General features: G+C 30.4%; 1 protein-coding gene across 1 annotated transcript; it reads left to right on the top strand.

The window, feature by feature from the left end:
• Positions 1-2,624: 2,624 nt before the first annotated feature.
• LOC130648144 (nucleotide-binding oligomerization domain-containing protein 2-like) lies at positions 2,625-3,116 on the top strand. Its single transcript, XM_057454177.1, has one exon. The coding sequence runs from the start codon at positions 2,625-2,627 to the stop codon at positions 3,114-3,116; it is 492 nt and encodes a 163-aa protein (XP_057310160.1).
• The last annotated feature ends 20,369 nt before the right edge of the window (positions 3,117-23,485 follow it).

Raw genomic sequence — 23,485 nt, forward strand, 5'->3', positions numbered from 1 at the left:
AAATAAAACAGTGATGATCTGTATAATGCTGAGTGTTTGGCGCCCTTCACACGTGTAAGGCAACTACCAGGGTCACAAGTATTAGCGCACAGAACGTTAACTGCAATACTTTGCTACCTCCCTGTGAATTTGATAAATTATTCGATTAAGGATACTCATTTCATAATAATTTTTAGTTTTTTCACCCTATTTTATCTATATCATTTTGGATATATATTGAATAGGATAAAATATTTATTAGAAGAAGTAAAAAGAGAATAATTGAAACTGTGAAACTTTATTTAATTTTTGTAGAATGTTGAGCACATATTGTGTTCTATTGCCCTCAAATCAATCCTATGCATTTTCTTAATTAGCGTGTCGATTTATTTACAATAATGGTTTGTTGTTCTTTTTTCTTCATTTAGGAATCTCATTTTTGACATCGTTTAAAAATTCTAATATCTCTTTAACCGATCGCCCAATAACCCATAATCCCATAATCCCATAATCCCACGATTCCATACATCATTTATTGAGCTTTTCAAATTCTACACAATATAAACAATGGCTGAAGAAATTTTGCAAAAAACTTTATCATATGTGCGGGTCAATGGTGAAATCATTGATCTTTGCAGCTTTTCATCTCCCTAACCAGATTCATTTACCGGTCAATCAACTAGTCGCGCTATAATAATGCGCTAATTTGTGTGTCCATCCCTAACGGGCAGAGTGGATGTGTTTATTTTGGAAGTAGCTGAAAATATTAAAATTGCCCATCAGCTAATTAGCCATTTCGACGTGAACTATAAGTAAAGTCATAACCGTTGACCTTTTATTTTTAGGCTAAATAACTTAAGAAACGAGTTCAACTATTTCAATCCGTTCAATCCGTTCATTTCGTTCAATTCGTTCATTTCGTTCGATTCGTTCAATTCGTTCATTTCGTTCAATCCGTTCATTTCGTTCAATTCGTTCATTTCGTTCAATTCGTTCAATTCTCGTTCAATTCTCGTTCAATTCGTTCAATCCGTTCAATTCGTTCGATTCGTTCAATCCGTTCAATCCGTTCATTTCGTTCAATTCGTTCAATTCGTTCAATTCGTTCAATTCGTTCAATTCGTTCAATCCGTTCAATTCGTTCGATTCGTTCAATCCGTTCAATTCGTTCAATTCGTTCCATTCGTTCAATCCGTTCAATTCGTTCAATCCGTTCAATTCGTTCAATTCGTTCAATTCGTTCAATTCGTTAATTTCGTTCAATTCGTTCAATCCGTTCAATTCGTTCAATTCGTTCAATTCGTTCAATCCGTTCAATTCGTTCAATATGTGAACGAATTAAACGTTCGTTGAATTCATTTGTTGAATTCATTCATTCAATTCATTATTCATTCGCTTAATTCTAATATTTTTAAAATGCCTAATATTTCTGAAATCGTTTAACAAAATACATGATGCTACATCCTGTTTTGACCACGTTTAATTTTCTACACAATAATGTTAGTAGTTTAATAAGTTACTGATTTATTTTTTATATATAGCACGAGTCACTTCTATTATTAATTTTTTTTCTCTTTTTTTGTTCGTTTACCCAGCAGCTTTTTTTACAGGCTAATCAACACTATAAAAATACGTGTGCGGTGTTTACCAAAATCACGTAATAACCTTTCCTTATCCTATTTAGTACCACAAATTATTCTTCATACAATTTTTACATGCAATCGCACACAAAGGAAATTAAGTTTGGCGCGTTTACTCCAGCTTTTGCAACGGCATTTTAAACTTTAGTTTTGGTCTTCATAGTTATTAATTTTCTAACTTATTTCTATTATCATAAATTATTCAAAAATTATAACTTGTGTTAATTTATTTGTCCATAGATTGATGCCATATTAGTTTTATATATAGTTTTTTTATATAAAACTTTTATATTTAGAACTAGCAGTGGATTATAACAAGCTCACAAGTCTTCCTGCTTTGAACATCCTCACATAAATGATAGAAACTGATTGGAAACTATTAAGTAAAAGGCTTAAAATTTCTGAAATTTTTAATGTAGCGGTATCACACGAAAACAACATGACGAAATGTTTTGAACAAGTTAACAACCAGATTTATTAGAAGGAATTAAAAACTTAAGCAGTTAAAGCGACAAGACATCATTGACGAAATCGATTCGAAAACGTGTTGTATGCATGGTAGGAAACTTGAACACACTGAAATTGGCATTCGCTGTCATGCATGGACTAAGTAATTAGCGAAATAAACTTTAATGACAATCCCTCTTACGAAAAAATTAATTATCCTCATGCTGCAAAACAACAAAGGTTTTAGAGTAATTAATAGAAAATCCGATTATTGAATAATTTAAAATTTAGTTGCCGAATATTTGATTTTATATTATATTTTTCTGATTCGCTTATAGGATTAGAAGAATATTCCAAGAAATTGAGAGAGTACTACAAAAAGGCCTTATCAAATTGGAATATTGGTTCTGCATTTAAATCAGATTCTGGAAGAAAATATACGACAAAAGATCGCAACGAAGCTTATATTGATTTGGTAGTAGGTTCGTGGAATGAAACAAATCCGAGTGATCATATACATTTTCTTAAGACGTTTTATGAAAGAAAGGAAAAATTGAAATGAAAGATATCATGCAGGAAGATGATAGATGCGTTTTAATTAGCGGTATTGCTGGCATTGGAAAGACTTCGCTTATTGACCAACTTGTTTTACAATGGGCAGATGATAAAGTTATGAATGATTTTGACTTTGTTTTTAAATTTCCTTGTCGCGAATTGAACACGTTAATAAGCATCTCCAGCTGGGCCGAACTTGTACTAAAAACTTTACCACACACTTACGAAGGATTTTTTGATGAGCTAATGGAAAACAGTGGCAGAGTTCTGGTTATCATTGACGGCATTGACGAATTTCGATATCTTGATGACGTAAAACACCTTTCCGCGGGAAATCCTAGACATAGGCTCGCTTCTATTGTGCATGATATAATATTAGAGAGGAATTCATTATTGTCTAACGGCAAGGTGATTGTATGCGGCCGACCACAAGCTTGTAATAAGCATAGTAGAGATGAAAAGCATACTAAAGTTAATAGAAGTTTCTGGTTTTAATAAGAGTAGTATCGACATATACATACACAATTTCTTTAAAGGCAACAAAGATAAAAATAAATCGATGCACACATTACTTAACGAAGTTGAAAACCTTAACCCTATTCGGTCCGGGGGGGCGGATTCCGCCCCACCTAACGGTTTTTTTTAATAACTCCTTATTGCTATGTTATATGTCTATAAAACTTACTGGGTTTTAATATTTATCTATAAGACACCTACATGCCAAATTTTTAAGTCCCATACTTTTCAGAGGCCTTGATATTGCCCATTAATCGAAACTACCCCCAAAAATTTCTATGAAATCCTTATAATGGGAAAAACTTAATAACTCCTGTTAGGATTATGTTTAGAACTTGAAACCTGCAACACAACTTTGTTTTATTAAGAAGAATCATTTTACATGATTTAAACACGTGATTAATCCGATTTCCCGATTTTGTCGGATTTTACCCGAAAATCGAAAACAAACGGATTTTCGGGCAATTTTTGCCACTTTTTTATGCGATCCACGTAAAAACCGGAAAATATGGTAAGTAACTTTTATTTAGCTTTCAGAAACTTCAAACAGAATTCGCTCTGGAACAAAAGTGATTAAATTTTAAGCAAATAGTGGCATTTTTAACAAATTTCAAGCTTCTCATGACGTCACAGAAAATGTGCTGACGCAAGCAAAAAATTATTGCTGCCATTTTGTTCCTTTTATGACGCACTATAAGTGTGCCAGGTTTGATTCAATTTGAACAACCCTATGAAAAGTTACGGAAGGGGGGGGGGCGGATTTCGCCCCGCCCCCCTGGGTTATAGTATGTTCGAAAAACCCCGGACCGAATAGGGTTAAGGCGATGGCTCATATACCCGTTTACTTGCATACAATATGTAAAGTGCACGTATCTGAAAAAAAACTAAAAGAACTTAACAAAACAACAAAATTAAACATCGAAGCTTGTTTGGTGTTCCTACCGGATCATATGAGAGAGATTAAAGGTAAGAACTATTCTCTGACAGAATTATTACAAGACTAAATTATCATAGAAATGATTAAAAAACATCACAATTTTCTTTTAAGTCCCTGCAGAAAAATAAAATATATTTTACCCAAAATGAGTTTGAAGATGAAAGCAGTGCCAGTTTGAAAGCTATCGAACAATCGGGTATTATCGAAAAAGTTGAAGGAAATGAGGACGGAATTTTTTTTCAGTTTAAACATTTGGTACTGCAAGAGTTTTTAAGTGCTTGTTATATATTTTTTGATGCTATCAAAATGTGGAGATCAGATTCCAGAAATTTTGTAACTGTTATCCATTGCTTGCTGGGTTGCACGGTATAGCTCAGGATACTTACTGTGGTCCAAATTATATTAAATATTTTGGTGAAGGTATAAAGGGATCAAGTGAACTTGGATCAGTGAATCGCTTATTTAAAAATAGAATATTACGATCAAGATTATTACCAATGGTTTTTGAATATCATGGTAATGTTATTGATTCCGTAAAGAATTCCATAATTCCAGAACAATGCAGTAATAACCGTTGACAATGAAACCGAATGAAATGCTGGACCTTTTACCACTACTTAACTCTCCCTTGTTACTACAGAATCACTCTGTTTCCGTGAAACATATTTAACTATAAATGGAACTGTTTTATTATCTACATACCAGCGGAACAAACAAAAGTTTAATTTCTTCCCAAATGAAAATTCCCAGTGGATCGCACCTCAATCTTCCTCAGAAATGGCACATATAACAGAATATGTTACACGAGCTGCTGAAAGAAACATCAGCCATTTAAAAAAAATTGAGATCAAGAGATTGCAATTTAACTGATGATCATATTAAACAATTGCAACCGTGTATACCTTATTTAGAAGTTTTGGATCTTAATTATAATGAAAACATGACGTCACTCTCGATGACACACATATCAGAATCTATTACACAAGCTGCTAAAAAAAACATTAATCGTTTAAAAGAATTAAGATTAGTAGCCTGCGGGCTAAGTGATGATCATATTAAACAATTGCAACCGCGTATACCTTATTTAGAAAGATTGGATCTTTCGGGTATCCACACTAAAACGTCACTGTCGATGAAACACATATCAAAATCTATTACACAAGCTGCTAAAAGAAACACTAATTGTTTAAAAGAATTGAGATTAGTAGCCTGCGGGCTAAGTGATGATCATATTAAACAATTGCAACCGCGTATACCTTGTTTAAAAAGTTTTATATTTCTATTAACTTCAAGTTAACTTCCCTTTCAAAGAAATACATATCAGAATGTATTACACAAGCAGATGAAAAAACACTAACCATTTAAATTGTTATTAACAGAATCCACGTTAAATGTTGATCCTGATACCACGTATACGTTGTTTGGAAAGTTTGGATCATTCTGATAACAACGATATAAAATCACTCTCAATGACACACATGTCAGAATGTATTACACAAGCTGCTGAAAGAAACACTAACCATTTAAAAAATTAAAATTAGAGTATTTTTAAGAGTAGGGATTAGAGTAATTGTAACAGGTGATCATATTGAACATGTGTAACTGTGTATACTATATTTAGGAATTTGGGATTTTTGTTCTGATAAAAAAAATAATGTCACTGTCAATGAGAAAGGTGTCAAAACACTTTACAAAAGCTGATGATAAAAACAGTAACAAGATAAAGAAATTAGAATTAAATGCTGGTATTTTAAAACTGTAAACTGTGGGTTTGATTAAAATTGCACAAATAAGACTAAGCCGTATCTCAAAATCAATCATAAAATAAGAGAATAAAAAGTCGTCAGTAGAATTACAAGTTGCACAATATAAATATTTATTACTGTTTCTGTATTACATTTTATGTTTAAAATAGTTTGCTTTTTTATTAAAGCACCCTCCATTGGAATGTATTAATGGAGTATTTGTGTAAATTTTTCTTATTTTCGCGTTTACTATTTTTTTATTTATTTTAGTTACAAACAATCTTTCAATTGTTTTGATGAAACAAAGCACAATTTAAGACCACAATTTCTAAAAACGTAATTCGCATTATGAAAATATTTTTTGAGGAAAAAGGAACCTACATAATAGAAATATAGTCTTAATAAAAAGTAGTCTCTCTAATTATTGGAAACTATTGGTGCAAAATAATTTGTTCAATTGTTAGAGAGTTTATTTTCAATATATTGAGTATATTTCGTGTATTTCAGGGGATTTTGAGCGTTTGTGGGATTGTCCAAGACCTAGAGAGGTAACAAAAAGCAGAAATTTTAAATGTTTAAAATAGCGTCGACAATAACATTTCTAGTGAAGTCATGTTTTTTTTCTACATATATAACAGTTTGAAGAGCACTTGTATCATTTTCAGTAGTTGTATGCTAATCAGAAAGAAAAACGTAAAAAGAAGTATTAAATTTTATTTCATCATCCAAACCTCGGTTTGAATCCCTGATTTTTACCGAATTCGCTTTGACTGCTCGCGCGTATTAGGTAGACCAATCAGAAAGCCTGAATTTTGCAAATAACCAGTTCTTTGTGGCCATACGGACGATGTAATACCAGTTTACCTTGGAATGTATACGTTGCTGTTGGGTTGACCTGTTTATTTTGCAAAAGCTTTTTATTTTTGTAATGTTGTTAAGAAATATATATTGTCTTTGTAATGTTGTTAAGTCAATATATTGCCACGTTTTCTAGCCATATATAAATCTTACACATACTAATTTTAAGATTTTGGCTACAACAGTAGATTTTGAAGAAAAATCATAAAGCCAGCTAGCTAATTTGCTTTATTTCATTTGCTATTCTTTTAATGTTTTTAATTAGTTTGGTAAAAGAGTTTTTTATCCTACTTAAATTTTCCTTTTGTTCTGGGTTGTGGATATTTAGCTCTTTAGTTACCTTTGGCTAAAATTAAAAATAGCTAACTAGAGGTTTGATAGCAACTAAATTCTCAATCAAAAATTATTATGCCTAATGCAGTTACAACTACAACTTTTACTGTAAACTTTCGCAAAAATCTGAAGTTTATTGATTCAATGAAACGACGTTGTTTATTTCCTTGCGGACAATTTTATAACAACAAGGTAATTTCACGAAATCTTATTCCAAAAAATAAAGTTTATGAATGATTTTTTTGACTAACTGTTAACGACAGGCTCTCTTGTGGCTTAAATACCGAAGCGCTTGGATTCCCGGCTATTTCTATAATAATGGCCGGAAATATTTTGTTCACAATGACAGCGGAATCGCTTCTTTTGTGTTAAAGATGCACGAAATAGCGTTGCGTAGAATATGCACGACGGGGGATGATCTAGGGACTGGAATGACACGGTCAAATCCGTGGATTTTTCACAGGCTTACGACTAGTTTTAATTTATAGTAGCCGTATTTTGTCTGTGGTGCCACGGCCACACAAACTATCTGCACGAAATGCGATATATTTTTACCGAGTTTGTTTTGCTCACCCGCGTGTACTAAGAAATTACGACGCCCTACGACAAAGAAAATTGTAAAGCATAGCAACGGAGTTCATTTGATTTTGGAAGTGATCAAGTTCCAAGTCAAAATTATTGATTTTTGTGTTATATATCTGCACCTATCTGAATTACCTTCACCTGGAATTGTGGATGTTTCAGCTCTGGCTAAAAAGTAGCTAAATACAGTTGGCTACAACAAAATTTTCAAAAAATCTTTCTTATTTTAAATTCATTTAGGTACCTAGCTACACCGTTTACTGTAATATAAACTTTAACAAAAGTCAGAAGTTTATTGATGAGACAACAGTCTTGATATTTTGTAGCTAATGACAGAATTTAGAATACGTTTTCTTTTAAACTGACAATGAATTTTGGAAATTCATGAAGAATTTTTTCCAGAAATAAAATGGCGGAGTGATTGTTTCAGCTGGCTTGGGTAACGGCGGGTTGGGTACCGTGTTATTATACCAAAGAAGCTGCAATAAGCTTTTTTTTAAAATGCGAATTATGCACTTGTAGGACGCACTGATGTAAGCATCCCACACACTGGTGGGCGACGATGTTTTCCTGTACTAAACTCTCGGCACTAAGTCACAATTAACTGTTAAACTTTCACGGGAACTTATTCTGCAAAATAAAAAAATGTCAAGGTTTTAACTTTGTGGTAAAGATTAACAAGCTAGCAGTTATATAAAATATAAAATATAAAATATAAAATATAAAATATAAAATATAAAATATAAAATATAAAATATAAAATATAAAATATAAAATATAAAATATAAAATATAAAATATAAAATATAAAATATAAAATATAAAATATAAAATATAAAATATAAAATATAAAATATAAAATATAAAATATAAAATATAAAATATAAAATATAAAATATAAAATATAAAATATAAAATATAAAATATAAAATATAAAATATAAAATATAAAATATAAAATATAAAATATAAAATATAAAATATAAAATATAAAATATAAAATATAAAATATAAAATATAAAATATAAAATATAAAATATAAAATATAAAATATAAAATATAAAATATAAAATATAAAATATAAAATATAAAATATAAAATATAAAATATAAAATATAAAATATAAAATATAAAATATAAAATATAAAATATAAAATATAAAATATAAAATATAAAATATAAAATATAAAATATAAAATATAAAATATAAAATATAAAATATAAAATATAAAATATAAAATATAAAATATAAAATATAAAATATAAAATATAAAATATAAAATATAAAATATAAAATATAAAATATAAAATATAAAATATAAAATATAAAATATAAAATATAAAATATAAAATATAAAATATAAAATATAAAATATAAAATATAAAATATAAAATATAAAATATAAAATATAAAATATAAAATATAAAATATAAAATATAAAATATAAAATATAAAATATAAAATATAAAATATAAAATATAAAATATAAAATATAAAATATAAAATATAAAATATAAAATATAAAATATAAAATATAAAATATAAAATATAAAATATAAAATATAAAATATAAAATATAAAATATAAAATATAAAATATAAAATATAAAATATAAAATATAAAATATAAAATATAAAATATAAAATATAAAATATAAAATATAAAATATAAAATATAAAATATAAAATATAAAATATAAAATATAAAATATAAAATATAAAATATAAAATATAAAATATAAAATAGAGTTTTGCATGCATGTTTTCAGAGCAAGACGAGTATTGGAGAGTTTAATCATAACATCTCCGTCTTCCCAACTTGCATGAGTGTCTCCTTTTCATGATCATTTTTCAACTCTAGAATATTCGAAACATTAAGTGCAGGAGAAGGCGGCAGCCAAAACAGGTGACACTTGGAACAATTAAAACATCTGAAAACAAGGTGTATATCATAATTTTGAAATCATAAACACTTTTAATGACGAACAAATCTCACACAAATACACCTTAGTCACACCTAATACAAACGAACTCGATGTGTTTGAAGGATTACAAATCATGTCTTACCATCAGCCCAGTCAATTATCTTTCCAATACAAGATGAAAATGACATCGTCATGTGGACGTCCCTAAGTCTAACAACGATACATATCTATGCATTTCTTCTTTCCATCTGATCATTTGAGTTTTAGCATAGACTGCTTCATTAAACACAACAATCTCTTTTAAATTACCTGTTTTTATAATTTTGTTGATAAAAATAGAAACATTGATAATTAACAGATAACCCAATTTTGTCAATTTTGTTAGAATCGGCTCGTAAAGTATTGAACCTGTCCAATTAAGTAACTTAAGCTGTTGAAATTTACATAGAATATATGCCAGGTCTAAATTTTGAAACACATCTTTCTTAGAGTCATGCGTACTGAAGTAAAAATTCCTATAAAAATAACTCGTTTGTTTCAGGATTCATTGACCGGAATTGTTTGCTGACAGAAGCCTTCTCAGCAAGAGGTGATATGTCATCTTTTTTTCTGAATACAGATACCATGTGCAACATGGGTAGTAGCAGAATCACTTAACGTTTCTTCCTGAAAGTATCATTTTCGTAAACAAGAGCTGTAAAAGTAGAGGGTACTAGTTGCAGTTCTTGATACCATATCATTGTGAATGTTTGAGTTGATAACTGATACAGCTGTCTCAAAGCCTCGTGGTGTTATTGGTGAGCAGCAATGTCTGAAATCATTTATTATATTTATTAGTTTCGATTATTCTGACAACTGTTTTAGATCAGTAGCTAATGCTAACGAATGCACGTAAGCAAAATTACGAGATAATGATTTTGCTTACTAACTTACCAGCTAACACTTTAAATTCTATTTTTCTATTAACATCAACATACTTGTCAAAAACCACATCCACACAAGTATTAAACAGAAAAATATGAACAATTTGGCTTGTTTATATTGAGTTTATATTGTATTAATATAATATAGTGTGAGTAATCACAATTATAAAATTTATGGCTGCAGAAGAAAACGAAGAATATCTGATTCACATTTCCGAGTATCTTAGCGAAGATTTAAAAGTAATAAAGTGAAAACCAGAAGAAAAAAACACAAGAAGCGAATGCATGAAACAGGATGCATCTGCTTGAGAGGTTGCTGATAAAAAGTAGATGTATGTTTGATGAGAAGAGCAGCTGAATACAAGAGTGGCAAGAAAATGTTGTTAAAGGTTAGCACTAAATAATTTGAGGCAATAGGGGTCAGATTTCATAGAGAATGATATTAACAGTACACAAACTGCATCAGATCTATCGGCCATTCTATTACTGGCGAACCTACTGAAACAAACATATATGATCAATCTTTCAATGAATCTAGATTGGAGATAGTTGAAAGAAAAACAATTCAGGAGAATCGTATATGTCTGTTAAAAGATCTAAATGCTACTTTTATGAAAATATTGAAGACACCTGACATTGACATTGACTATCAAAATTCCAATTTAAAAGTTTGATTGAAGAATAGGTATCCATATTTTATATTTTATCAGCTTGCACAAATTACTCAAAGTAAGTTAGTATTCTGTGAACAGAACCAGAGATTATAACACATGCCCATGATGCAATGTTGAGCACTGAATGGCAAACAAAGGAAGATATTGAAGAACCGAGAAGTATCACCCGAGTTCAAAAGTATAGACCGACCGATCTTGCGAGGTTGATACGCTGGCCGAGGGTAATTTTTCTTGGAAGAGATAGATAAACAGTTTAAATTGTATTTATTAACTCATAGCTATTTTGTTTGGGTTTGTATAAACCAGGATCTTTTTTTAAAGCCTTTTTGTGCCAAGGTTCTACAAACCAAGTTTTGATAAAGGAAGAAAACGTTTGATTTGATTCATTGTATCAATTTTTTAAATAGTTACATGTACAAAGAGAAAACAAAACATATCTATATATAAAAAATTTTAAACGTTTTTTTAACCAAAGTTTATTTTTAAAAGAAGTCAAAAGAAGAGTCTATCACAAATGTTTGACGCCATTTTGCTTGTTACACATTTTGCTGATGGATATTAAAAACTCAGTTATATATGTGTGCACCGTTGAACATGGATTTAAAATTATCGAAATTCTTTGATGATGAAATGGATGTAGTGTTTTTAATAATTTGCAAAGGGCGTTTGTTACCACGGTTGTTCAAACTGATAAAGTCTGACATGTGTTCTTTCTGTTTTCTTGAAGCGTGTGATATGATTATAAACTTTAAATGTTATTGTCACCACTTAATTCAGAAACGTGAATTGGATGTACGTCGTTTTAAGAACAGTTATAATGGCTGTTTTCTGGCTAAGTGTTTCGAAATTTCGGATTTACTATAACTTTTTTTTAAGTCTGTTAGTATGTAGCTGGCTATGCTTTACCGATTCCCCGGCAATGTTTTTTTGTTTACATTTATAGCTACCATTATGGTTGCTGTGAGGTTAAATGTTATATTGGCTGTATAAAGCCCGTCGTGAAGGCCGTTCCGCCAATCAGCGCTGTGGATTTCAGTAGAAACCGGTTAAGAATCGCTATCAGCGGGTAACCTAATTTTACCTCGTGTTAACAGGCTGACAAGTATGAACGAAATAACGATGCAGGAAATATGTAAGATGGGTGATCTCCCCTAAATTTTTTTACTGGTTAACGTCTGGTTTAATAGATTGTTAGAGCAGTTATTTGCACAAATATCATATCGTTTGCGAAATTGTTTCCTTTGCTGTTGATCTAACTTTCAAGGTTGTGTGGGACTTATGAAAAAATTAGGCCATTCAGGTATTTGTCAGAAATATGTATCAATCAGAAATCGATATTAATGTATTTTTCCTGATGTTCTCGGATTTGCCCAAAAAACAGGGAAATTGTCTTTTGGACGAAATTTGGCAATATATCATACAAAATATATAAAAACCGAAAGGTTGTTAAATAACTGTTATACAGTTCTCAGAAACTTCAATTATAAGCAAATTGTTGTATGTTGGACACATTTCAAAGTTCCAGTGACGTCACAAAAAAGTGCCGACGAAATATTTTCGCAGACTGAAACCTTTACCTACCTTTCCTTGCCGACTTTTCCTTACTGATAAGGTGTATGCGAAACATATGTATAAATTTTCTTCAAGTGTTGATATTTTTAATAGTGTGTGATTTGTCGTAAACCGCAGTTCAAACATGTTATTATAAGTTTTATATTACTGTCTTTCTAAGAAGAATTATTATATCGGTGTTCATGATCAGCTATTCTATGACGAGTGGTAGTAGCTTTCTTCAAACAACAACAAATTACTTAAACTGGTCTAAAAACAAACGAATCAAGTCATACATGCATGCAAGTCTCTCGAATCTATATTGCTACAACTGACTGGAAACCTGATATACATCATCAGCTAAGTAGTACAAAAAGATCTGGGTTTGATTGCATCCAGTTCAATGATCATTCAAAGACAAAAATAAAAACATTTGAAAACTCATGTATATAACCTTTCTACGAAATTTTTTCAAACACACTATTTTCTCTGTTAGTGTACAAAATTTTTGATACACTTTTAATAAGTCATTGAATAGGCTATTTGATGTTTTTATGAAAAATCATTTATATGTCCACCAACAAAGAAGGATTTATAATTAATAAAATTTCTAGATCACATTAGTGTCTTTAGAAAATTGTTCTGGTAAAAAAGCATGTAGCTACGTAATAAGATTTTAAACTATTGATATTTTTAAAAGACAACTTAATTAATTTAGAAATATGAACAGATAAACATCGTTAGGAGAGGTATAATGGCTGTTATTGTTTGCTGATTTTATCCTTTCAGGATTCTCAGTCAAACTTTCTTGTTTACATTTTTTGCTATAATTAGAGGTGTTACGTAGTCAACAGTTATACCGTACTGTTTAAAACCCATCGTTAAAGGTTCTAAGCCATGCACGGTACTCGCATTAATCGGATGGAATTAGCTATTAGTTAATAAATTACGTTACCAACCATTACATCCTGTTTAAAAGGGGCTCAGTTAATGCACCGTTATTTCCTTGTGTATTTTACCGTCTTTATCGGCTAAAAGGTTAGTAAGCAGTAAATATTAGATTTCCCGGAATAGAAATATGAAATATCCTAAATGTTCTTTAAATGTGCAAAAAAGCAGATACGTATAGAAACGTACAATTGAGGAAGATTTAATTTTTTTTATAGTTACCTCGTAATTAGTTAACAAATTTCCACAAATAAAAGATGCTATCTTCACCATTGCTACTTTTCTGAAAGACCCATCATGTTGAAAAAAAGTTGATGTTTTGCTTGACGTATGTATGTATGTATGTATGTATGTATGTATGTATGTATGTATGTTTTCTACCTATTTCATATGAAGAAAGCAGAAACTTAAAACTTAAAATATAAAATATAAAATATAAAATATAAAATATAAAATATAAAATATAAAATATAAAATATAAAATATAAAATATAAAATATAAAATATAAAATATAAAATATAAAATATAAAATATAAAATATAAAATATAAAATATAAAATATAAAATATAAAATATAAAATATAAAATATAAAATATAAAATATAAAATATAAAATATAAAATATAAAATATAAAATATAAAATATAAAATATAAAATATAAAATATAAAATATAAAATATAAAATATAAAATATAAAATATAAAATATAAAATATAAAATATAAAATATAAAATATAAAATATAAAATATAAAATATAAAATATAAAATATAAAATATAAAATATAAAATATAAAATATAAAATATAAAATATAAAATATAAAATATAAAATATAAAATATAAAATATAAAATATAAAATATAAAATATAAAATATAAAATATAAAATATAAAATATAAAATATAAAATATAAAATATAAAATATAAAATATAAAATATAAAATATAAAATATAAAATATAAAATATAAAATATAAAATATAAAATATAAAATATAAAATATAAAATATAAAATATAAAATATAAAATATAAAATATAAAATATAAAATATAAAATATAAAATATAAAATATAAAATATAAAATATAAAATATAAAATATAAAATATAAAATATAAAATATAAAATATAAAATATAAAATAGAGTTTTGCATGCATGTTTTCAGAGCAAGACGAGTATTGGAGAGCTTAATCATAGCATCTCTGTCTTCCCAACTTGCATGAGTGTCTCCTTTTCATGATCATTTTTCAACTCTAGAATATTCGAAACATTAAGTGCAGGAGAAGGCGGCAGCCAAAACAGGTGACACTTGGAACAATCTAAACATCTGAAAACAAGGTGTATATCATAATTTTGAAATCATAAACATTTTTAATGACGAACAAATCTCACACAAATACACCTTAGTCACACCTAATACAAACGAACTCGATGTGTTTGAAGGATTACAAATCATGTCTTACCATCAGCCCAGTCAATTATCTTTCCAATACAAGATGAAAATGACATCGTCATGTGGACGTCCCTAAGTCTAACAACGATACATATCTATGCATTTCTTCTTTCCATCTGATCATTTGAGTTTTAGCATAGACTGCTTCATTAAACACAACAATCTCTTTTAAATTACCTGTTTTTATAATTTTGTTGATAAAAATAGAAACATTGATAATTAACAGATAACCCAAAAGGACTTTTTTATTCTGCTGTTCCGCTGTCTAATTCCTTTTTTTTCTGCAAATCAGACTTGGCCTCAACTAAATTTACAGATCTAATTAAATGTGAGGACTTTAGTGTGTCATATATGCTATCCCACTTCCAATTTATTGATTTAAGTGCTCCTTCTGCATTAATTTTCATATATTTCATGTCATTTTTTGTTGACTGTATTTCAAATGACATGGTGAAAGAGCTGTCCCCTGTTTTTTTCTTATTTATTGGTGTGTTCATTTTATTAGGTGTTCGCACTCAACAATTCTGTCCTGATGGGCGTCTTTATATCTATTGACTTGTTTGTATTTAAAGGTGTATTTATGTTTACTGCTTCTGGTGTATTTTGCTTGCACACAATTGGTGTGTTTATAGACATATTTTTATTTAACGGTGTGTTTGTATTGATAGCTGTATTTGTAATACTGTCTAATGTGTTTGTTATGTCCAAGAAAACTTTTTTTGATGTTTTATATTTTTTATTTCGGCGTCCAGTTGCAGTAGGAAACGTATTTTTTCCTCTAGTAGTAAAGAAGAACCATCCTTCACAATTATGATTGTGTGTGTATTTTTTTCTACATTGCTGAATTTGTTCCAAACATCTCTGGAATAGTCCTTTAAGTACTTCACCCTGATATTGCCATGCATTTTCTTTTTCTAACAAAGGAAACAAGCTCTTTAGCCTTCCTGTTAAAGTGAGATTTCTTCAAGTTTACACAAGAAGGGAACATAGAAATGAAGGCATTGTATCTGACACCTTCATGGTGGTAACTTACACTCTGGATCTCACGTAAAACCTCTCCTCGCATAAAGGCGCGTTAAAAATAATTTGCCATGCAACCATGTATTGAATTTCTCTGCCTCCAATTCCCGCTAAATATCCGCCATTTCTATTAAAAATTCTCCCGCGCGTTTTACATCTGCTGGCATCACGGAAAAGTTCCGACGCAGGCACGGCAATAATGTCAAAACCGTGAATTTTTGCCGACACATTCTATTTCTGACAAATATTCTTGTGAAAGTGACGGAAAAGCATGATCGCACTATGCGCGTAGGACTTACGACATATTTTGTTGACGTAATTCATCCACAAAATGATTACGAACGGTAAAAAAGCCGTTCAAAGATTGTCGTATTTATATTTTTCGAGATATTCGCGAAAAGAGGATTGTTCAAAAACCTTCAAATCGAGGCTGTGACGTCATAATATTTAATTTACAATTAAAACACCTTTTTTCAGGAAGCCCTAAAGTCATGTTAACTATTGGACATTCATCTGTTATTGTGACTAGTACCCTTAAAGTGCGCCGATGAATTTAACAAATCCCAGACGTTCCGTAAGTTGCCCGAGTTTACCTACTTTTCCTTGCCGACTTTTCCTTACTGATAAGGTGTATAAGGTGTATATGTAAAAATGTTCTTCAAGTGTTGATATTTTTAATGGTGTGTGATTTGTCGTAAACCACAGTTCAAACATGTTATTATAAGTTTTATATTACTGTCTTTCTAAGAAGAATTATTATATCGGTGTTCATGATCAGCTATTCTATGACGAGTGGTATTAGCTTTCTTCAAACAACAACAAATTATTTAAACTGGTCTAAAAACAAACGAATCAAGTCATACATGCATGCAAGTCTCTCGAATCTATATTGCTACAACTGACTGGAAACCTGATATACATCATCAGCTAAGTAGTACAAAAAGATCTGGGTTTAAAGATCTGGGTTTGATTGCATCCAGTTCAATGATCATTCAAAGACAAAAATAAAAACATTTGAAAACTCATGTATATAACCTTTCTACGAAATTTTTTCAAACACACTATTTTCTCTGTTAGTGTACAAAATTTTTGATACACTTTTAATAAGTCATTGAATAGGCTATTTGATGTTTTTATGAAAAATCATTTATATGTCCACCAACAAAGAAGGATTTATAATTAATAAAATTTCTAGATCACATTAGTGTCTTTAGAAAATTGTTCTGATAAAAAAGCATGTAGCTACATAATAAGATTTTAAACTATTGATATTTTTAAAAGACAACTTAATTAATTTAGAAATATGAACAGATAAACATCGTTAGGAGAGGTATAATGGCTGTTATTGTTTGCTGATTTTATCCAGGATTCTCAGCCGAACTTTCTTGTTTACATTTTTTGCTATAATTAGAGGTGTTACGTAGTCAACAGTTATACCGGACTGTTTAAAACCCATCGTTAAAGGTTCTAAGCTATGCACGGTACTCGCATTAATCGGATGGAATTATCTATTAGTTAATAAATTACGTTACCAACCATTACATCCTGTTTAAAAGGGGCTCAGTTAATGCACCGTTATTTCCTTGTGTATTTTACCGTCTTTACCGGCTAAAAGGTTAGTAAGCAATAAATATTAGATTTCCCGGAATAGAAATATGAAATATTTTAAATGTTCTTTAAATGTGCAAAAAGCAGATACGTATAGAAACGTACAATTGAGGAAGATTTAATTTTTTTTTATAGTTACCTCGTAATTAACAAATTTCCACAAATAAAAGATGCTATCTTCACCATTGCTACTTTTCTGAAAGACCCATCATGTTGAAAAAAAGTTGATGTTTTGCTTGATGTATGTATGTATGTATGTATGTATGTATGTTTTCTACGTATTTCATATGAAGAAAGCAGAAACTTAAAACTTTGATTTCGTTAGGTGTCGAAAATTTGTACAATAATTTGTGCTGGTAAAATAGAATTATGGTGTAAGTTTAAAATTCCTATCCTAAGTCTTACACAAGTTATATTTAACCGGTCATAGGGATTTCATACAAATTTAAGCGGTAGTTTCAAGTAATAGCCAACCCTTTTTTTTACTTGAAACTATGGTACCAAAGAAGAATTTTTTGAAGATTGGCAAAACTTATGCAATATCCCCAGCCATACATTTCAATGAATAGAAGAGCACGTGATAAACATTAATTCTCATTAAGAAGAGGGATATACCTACGATTTTTTTATTGTTTTGTTTTGCCCCTAATTTATTGATTTACAAAAGCAATTTAGCAAACTCCGCCTTCCTAGCCGGAATGAGTAATCAAAGAAATTGTTAAATATGGCGACTGGAAAACAACAAAGAAACTAAATAAATTAAAGTACCACCATTTCCAGTTTTAGTAACTTTTAGATCTTCCAGTTTTCAGAAAAGTCGTAACTCCTCCAAGACTTTAAACAAATCAAAAAAAGTGTATGTTGATTTTTTGCGACAAGGCTGATTACGTGCCTTTAAAACCGGCTAACAGTTTCTTAGCCAATGATGATAGAGTGGTACGAACTTTGTAACATGTTTAGTTTAGCACTATTTTTTTCTTTCTTTTCCTCTCACATCCCTAACATTTCCACCTCTAGTAAACCCTCTTTTTTGATATGAGTTGTAAAATAATCTTTTTTCCGTCTAAATTTTGAGAATCTCAATAATTTCCTTGGTATACTTCGCGTAGCAAACGTCCTTTACAATTTTGATTTGCTCCGAAAAAAAATTGAAGTTGACAAAAGTGTTAAGAAAGGGCGGGGGGAAAGCGCACGCCCAGTATATTTAGGGTTAGAAAAAGATAAAGAACAAAACATTTGTAAATGTCAGCATAATTAGCCAATACGCAATACATCAATGCCAGAAATTAGTTATCACATGAGTACGACCAAAGTCCTCTCTTACATTTTCTTCCACCAGCGCAATTGCGATCAGTGCAGCAGGATGACAGATAGCCACGACAACCATTGCAATTCCTTGTGCTAGGACTACAATCCTTTGAGACAGTGGTGAAATCTTCAGCTCGATTACCTATGGGTACAATTTATAAATAGAAAAAAGAAGCAAATACGCCACCTTCATTATTTCTCGTAAAGTTTTTAGAAGTTTAGGTAAGCAACATAGACTTGTAACTTACTTGACTGTGCGTCAGCGTAGCCATTTCTGTATCCTTCCTGATACATACGAGAGTCGGCATCTAAAGGTATTATTACAACAATCTAGAGCAAAATTATAAGGATCGGTAGCTTAGTCGGTAGGGTGGCCGATGCATGTCAAATAGTTCGATCCCTTGTTAATGCCGCTTTGTATATTGGGTAAAAACGTCAAGGTTTCTGAGAGCTTTAAACACTGTAAAACATTTGGTGACTACTACTACTATGCAACGAAAGATCATTGATTTTTCCCCACTGAAAAAGTGCATACCTCTTTCTTCTGGGTAAGTGTTAAAAGCGGCGACGGTCGCAACAACCGCAAGCATCACTACAACAAACTTCATCTAAAAGAAAAAAAAATTAATACCAAAGATATATAAACATGGTTTGATAAGTTCTAACCTGTTAAATGTTAAGTTTACCTTGGCGTAAGCTTTTACTACAGGAATCTTTGACAAATTCTGTTGCTTTCTGGCCAACGTTTTCTACTCCGCCTGCATTTATACTGTGAAAAGTTAATGAAGCTGAAAGCAACTGCAAAAAGGTATAACTGGCTATTGCAAAAAACAATTAGGATAATTTGTTAGTAACTTTCTTTCTGATTTTATCAAAGTATAATTCTATTCCATATGAAATTGGATTAGCAGTGTTGCCACAACACCTCACCGAGCTATTTAAAGCTTAATGAACTTAACATGAGCTATAATAAAGCCGTTGTCGGTCTGTCTGTCTGTCTGTAAATGTAATTAGTCAATGTAAATAATACATTGACTAATGTCGTGATAAGATACGCACCGATCCTACTAACACAAAAGTCTGAGGACCGGTGGAGTAGCAGCCGGCGATTTTCGTGGATTTTACTAACTGGTAAAAAATTAAAGACAGAAGTTGATCCACCGAATTGTTTAATGGATTTTTACTGATAAAAACTTTAAAAAAGAAGAAGTGTAAATTGCAGTTTTGTCTATAAAGAATGAAAGATTTCAAAAAAGCACCTATGACGGAGATCGTTATTTTTAAAAACTCTTAAAATTATATTGTGACTATTGTATGCATGTCTCTTAAATCAGATTTTATGGGGAATACTTTTTTTTTGCTGATTTCCTTCTTTCATCAATTGACCTATTTCCTTTACGGAAATTATTTTTCTCACAACCTTGTACATCTCAAGTCCTTTAAATTCCGGGGGTAATCCTTAATAATATATCGTATTTGCTATTTTGTGTGTCCGTAGTACAACTTCTTACTAGAGGACGTAAAAACACAATACGACTAATTAACCTATTGGACCGGGGGTACCTTTTACCAATTTTTTTACTAACTAAAGGCTACTTTCTAGGGGGTAAAATTTGGTGAATTTTCATAATTTTTATTTGCTTTAGTACAAGCAAAATATTTTTGGTGTGATTTCATGTCTGTCGCTGTGATGTATTATCGCTTAAGAGGTGGACAGGGGAAAAACGGTCCAGAAAGTTTTCTTTTCTTGTTTATGATTAATAGTCATATTTTATGTGTTGAAATCAAGTAATTTTACACAGTTAAATAGTTTTAAAAGGCTTTTTCTTATTCTAAATATATGCTCAACAGTTTGCCTTATTTTCGTGATTGATATATAATGACATTACTCTAGGCTAAATAATGCCGTCCAAAATTTTTATCCCTCACTTCCCAAGAAAGTTTTCCATTCTTTACTATGACCTAGTTTATCGATTGCCAGACGCCAGCTTATCACGTCAAGATGACCCTATAATTAAAATCTGGTTGATTCCAATTATAGGGTTGATCTGTTTTTTTATCTTTTTTTATTCGATCTGTCGTAGACATAAATTAACAAAACTTCAACTTGTAATCTGATCCCCGATTACGGTTTTGTTTTTAAATAACTTTTAAATAATTCTACTGCAACTTAGGTATCAACGACAGAAAGAATCGTATGGAGTGGGAAACATGTTAAAAACGGTAATTTTGACAGGGCTTTCAACGTATTTCCTCCTATAATTTGGCTCCACATTTCTGTGATTTTAAATTAAGTACTGCTATTGGCGCAAGTTGTAGTAGTCTGGGAAGTAGCTTCAGACGTAAATGTGGGAATGGTCTAAATTGCTTGTCGACCCTGCTAGCCATTTCACGGTCAGTTGAAGACGCCCAATGAATTACATTAAAAACTAGAATTTTCGGCAGAAATAGTTCCGGGGAAAAACCTTGATGGAAAAACTTGCTGACACAATTTTTTTTTTTAGCGGAAAAATTTTCTGACAGGATTTATAAAGTCAAAAAATGTACGGGCAAGTCTTTTGATGGAATTTTAACCAAATTTCAAAAAAGTAATGATTACGGAAAATGCAACACAAAAAAGGCTAGAAGCATTTATAATATAGATATATTCCGTCAAGATCTAGAAAAGGGTGTTTAGGATCCAACTTTATAAATAGAGCCTAAGACAAATGTGAAAGTAACGAAAATAAAAATTCAAAAACTACAGTTTTTATTGATTTTTTGAATACGCTATATATAATTTCTATGCACTGAGTCTTTTCTTAAAAATTAGAAAAAACAAATATTTTCGGACAAAAAAACTTTCGGCAGATTCAAATTTCAGACGGAAAAATCTTCGGACATAAAAAATTCGGAAAGATTTCTGAAAAATCTTCGTTTCTAATGCAAAACCAGTACACTTAAATTGGAACAAATAGCGGGACTTCAAACCTGCAACCGCGCGTTTTTAAGACGAAAACACTACCACTATACCACCTCCGTTCGATTTCCATAATTATATTTGTAGTTATGTTTCGTGCTCTATGCCAGAGAAATGTTGTTTTGATCAGGTATAATTAGTTTTTCCTAATTGGCTTGTTTATCCAATATTGCAGTTGTATTTTATATGCAAAAAGGATTGTAAACCAGATACAAACACACAAGTAGGGGCGGATCCAGACTTTTTCAAGACTTAGTCAAAATAATTTGAATTAGTCTTGAATTTAGCAGCTGGGGTCCTGGGGGGTGCTGTAAGCGGGTACAAAAATCGCCGAAAATTGTCTTCCGATTTATCTAGTTATTAATAAAATTGACAAAAAGAAACGCTAAGCTATAAGAAAATCTCCTAAGAACATTTTTTATAAAAATCAACTCTCCATCTTACACATCTTATTTTAGATAGATAAAAGCACTAAAATTAACAGGGATTAACTACAATAAAGTGAGACAATTGTGAATATATTTCATTATTTATAAACTCTTGCTGTTTCTGCCAATATCAGGCTTCATCAGCATGACTAGGTGAATCAAATGATCACACCGGCCATGGACAGCAAAATGAAACACAATCATAACAAAAACAATAAGAATATGGAAAGATCAGGATAATGAAGATGAAATGTACATACATGTGATATGATACATACACACCCCAACCCATGTATTTGTTCAGATATATTTGTTTATTCAAAGGGCTAAACTCATGTTTCGTTTGAACTTTAAAAGAAGAATGAAGAAGGGCAATTTTCTGCTTTTTGCATGCTGAAATAGGAAAATGCAACTTTCGCTTAAGAAAGTTGCAACCTGGAACAAGGGGAACGTAATGATTTGGCTTGAAGTCTACACCAGACTTAACGATACCTTCATAACAAAATAAAGTTTTTAACTGATCTTCATCAGGTAAAATAGATGGGCGTGGCAATATACACTGTGTAAAGAGAGTTCGAAACCGTAACAAGCCGAACTGTGGGTAAAACGTATTAATTTTTCTCTTTATTACTGTTGACAAGGCAAGTATTGATAGAAAAGGAGACCATGTCTTGGGGGTACAGTTGTTGATTGCTTCTGCTTTAACTGCCTCATATCACAAACAATATGGAAAAGGGAAAATCTGAATAAACTTTTTTCACATATAAAAATATTTGCCTTTTGGTTTTTAAAAGCAAATTAAATACAAGGATGATTGGAATAAAAGGAAGGATGCAAGAAAAGTTCTGTGGATGTCATGATTATCAAAACATCAACAAGAGAATTATCACCTACCAATACCAACTATGCTGAGCTGTATAGACAGTCTCATGATGGATTGGATCTAAATATAATATATTTTGGCATGACTTTCACTCAACAAACTTTGTTTCCTAATAGCCATTCGAAGAGTTTTTTTCATCACCAACCTTAGCTACTTATCCAGTTCTTGCTTCTAATAACAACACAAATATTAATTGAGAAAGAACTCCTCCACA

This window comes from Hydractinia symbiolongicarpus, chromosome 6 (genome assembly GCF_029227915.1).
Source record: "Hydractinia symbiolongicarpus strain clone_291-10 chromosome 6, HSymV2.1, whole genome shotgun sequence".
NCBI lineage: Eukaryota > Metazoa > Cnidaria > Hydrozoa > Anthoathecata > Hydractiniidae > Hydractinia > Hydractinia symbiolongicarpus.

Bases quoted from the DNA above. Each gene is read 5' to 3' on its own strand.
- LOC130648144 (XM_057454177.1), top strand. From the start codon at position 2,625: ATGAAAGATATCATGCAGGAAGATGATAGATGCGTTTTAATTAGCGGT.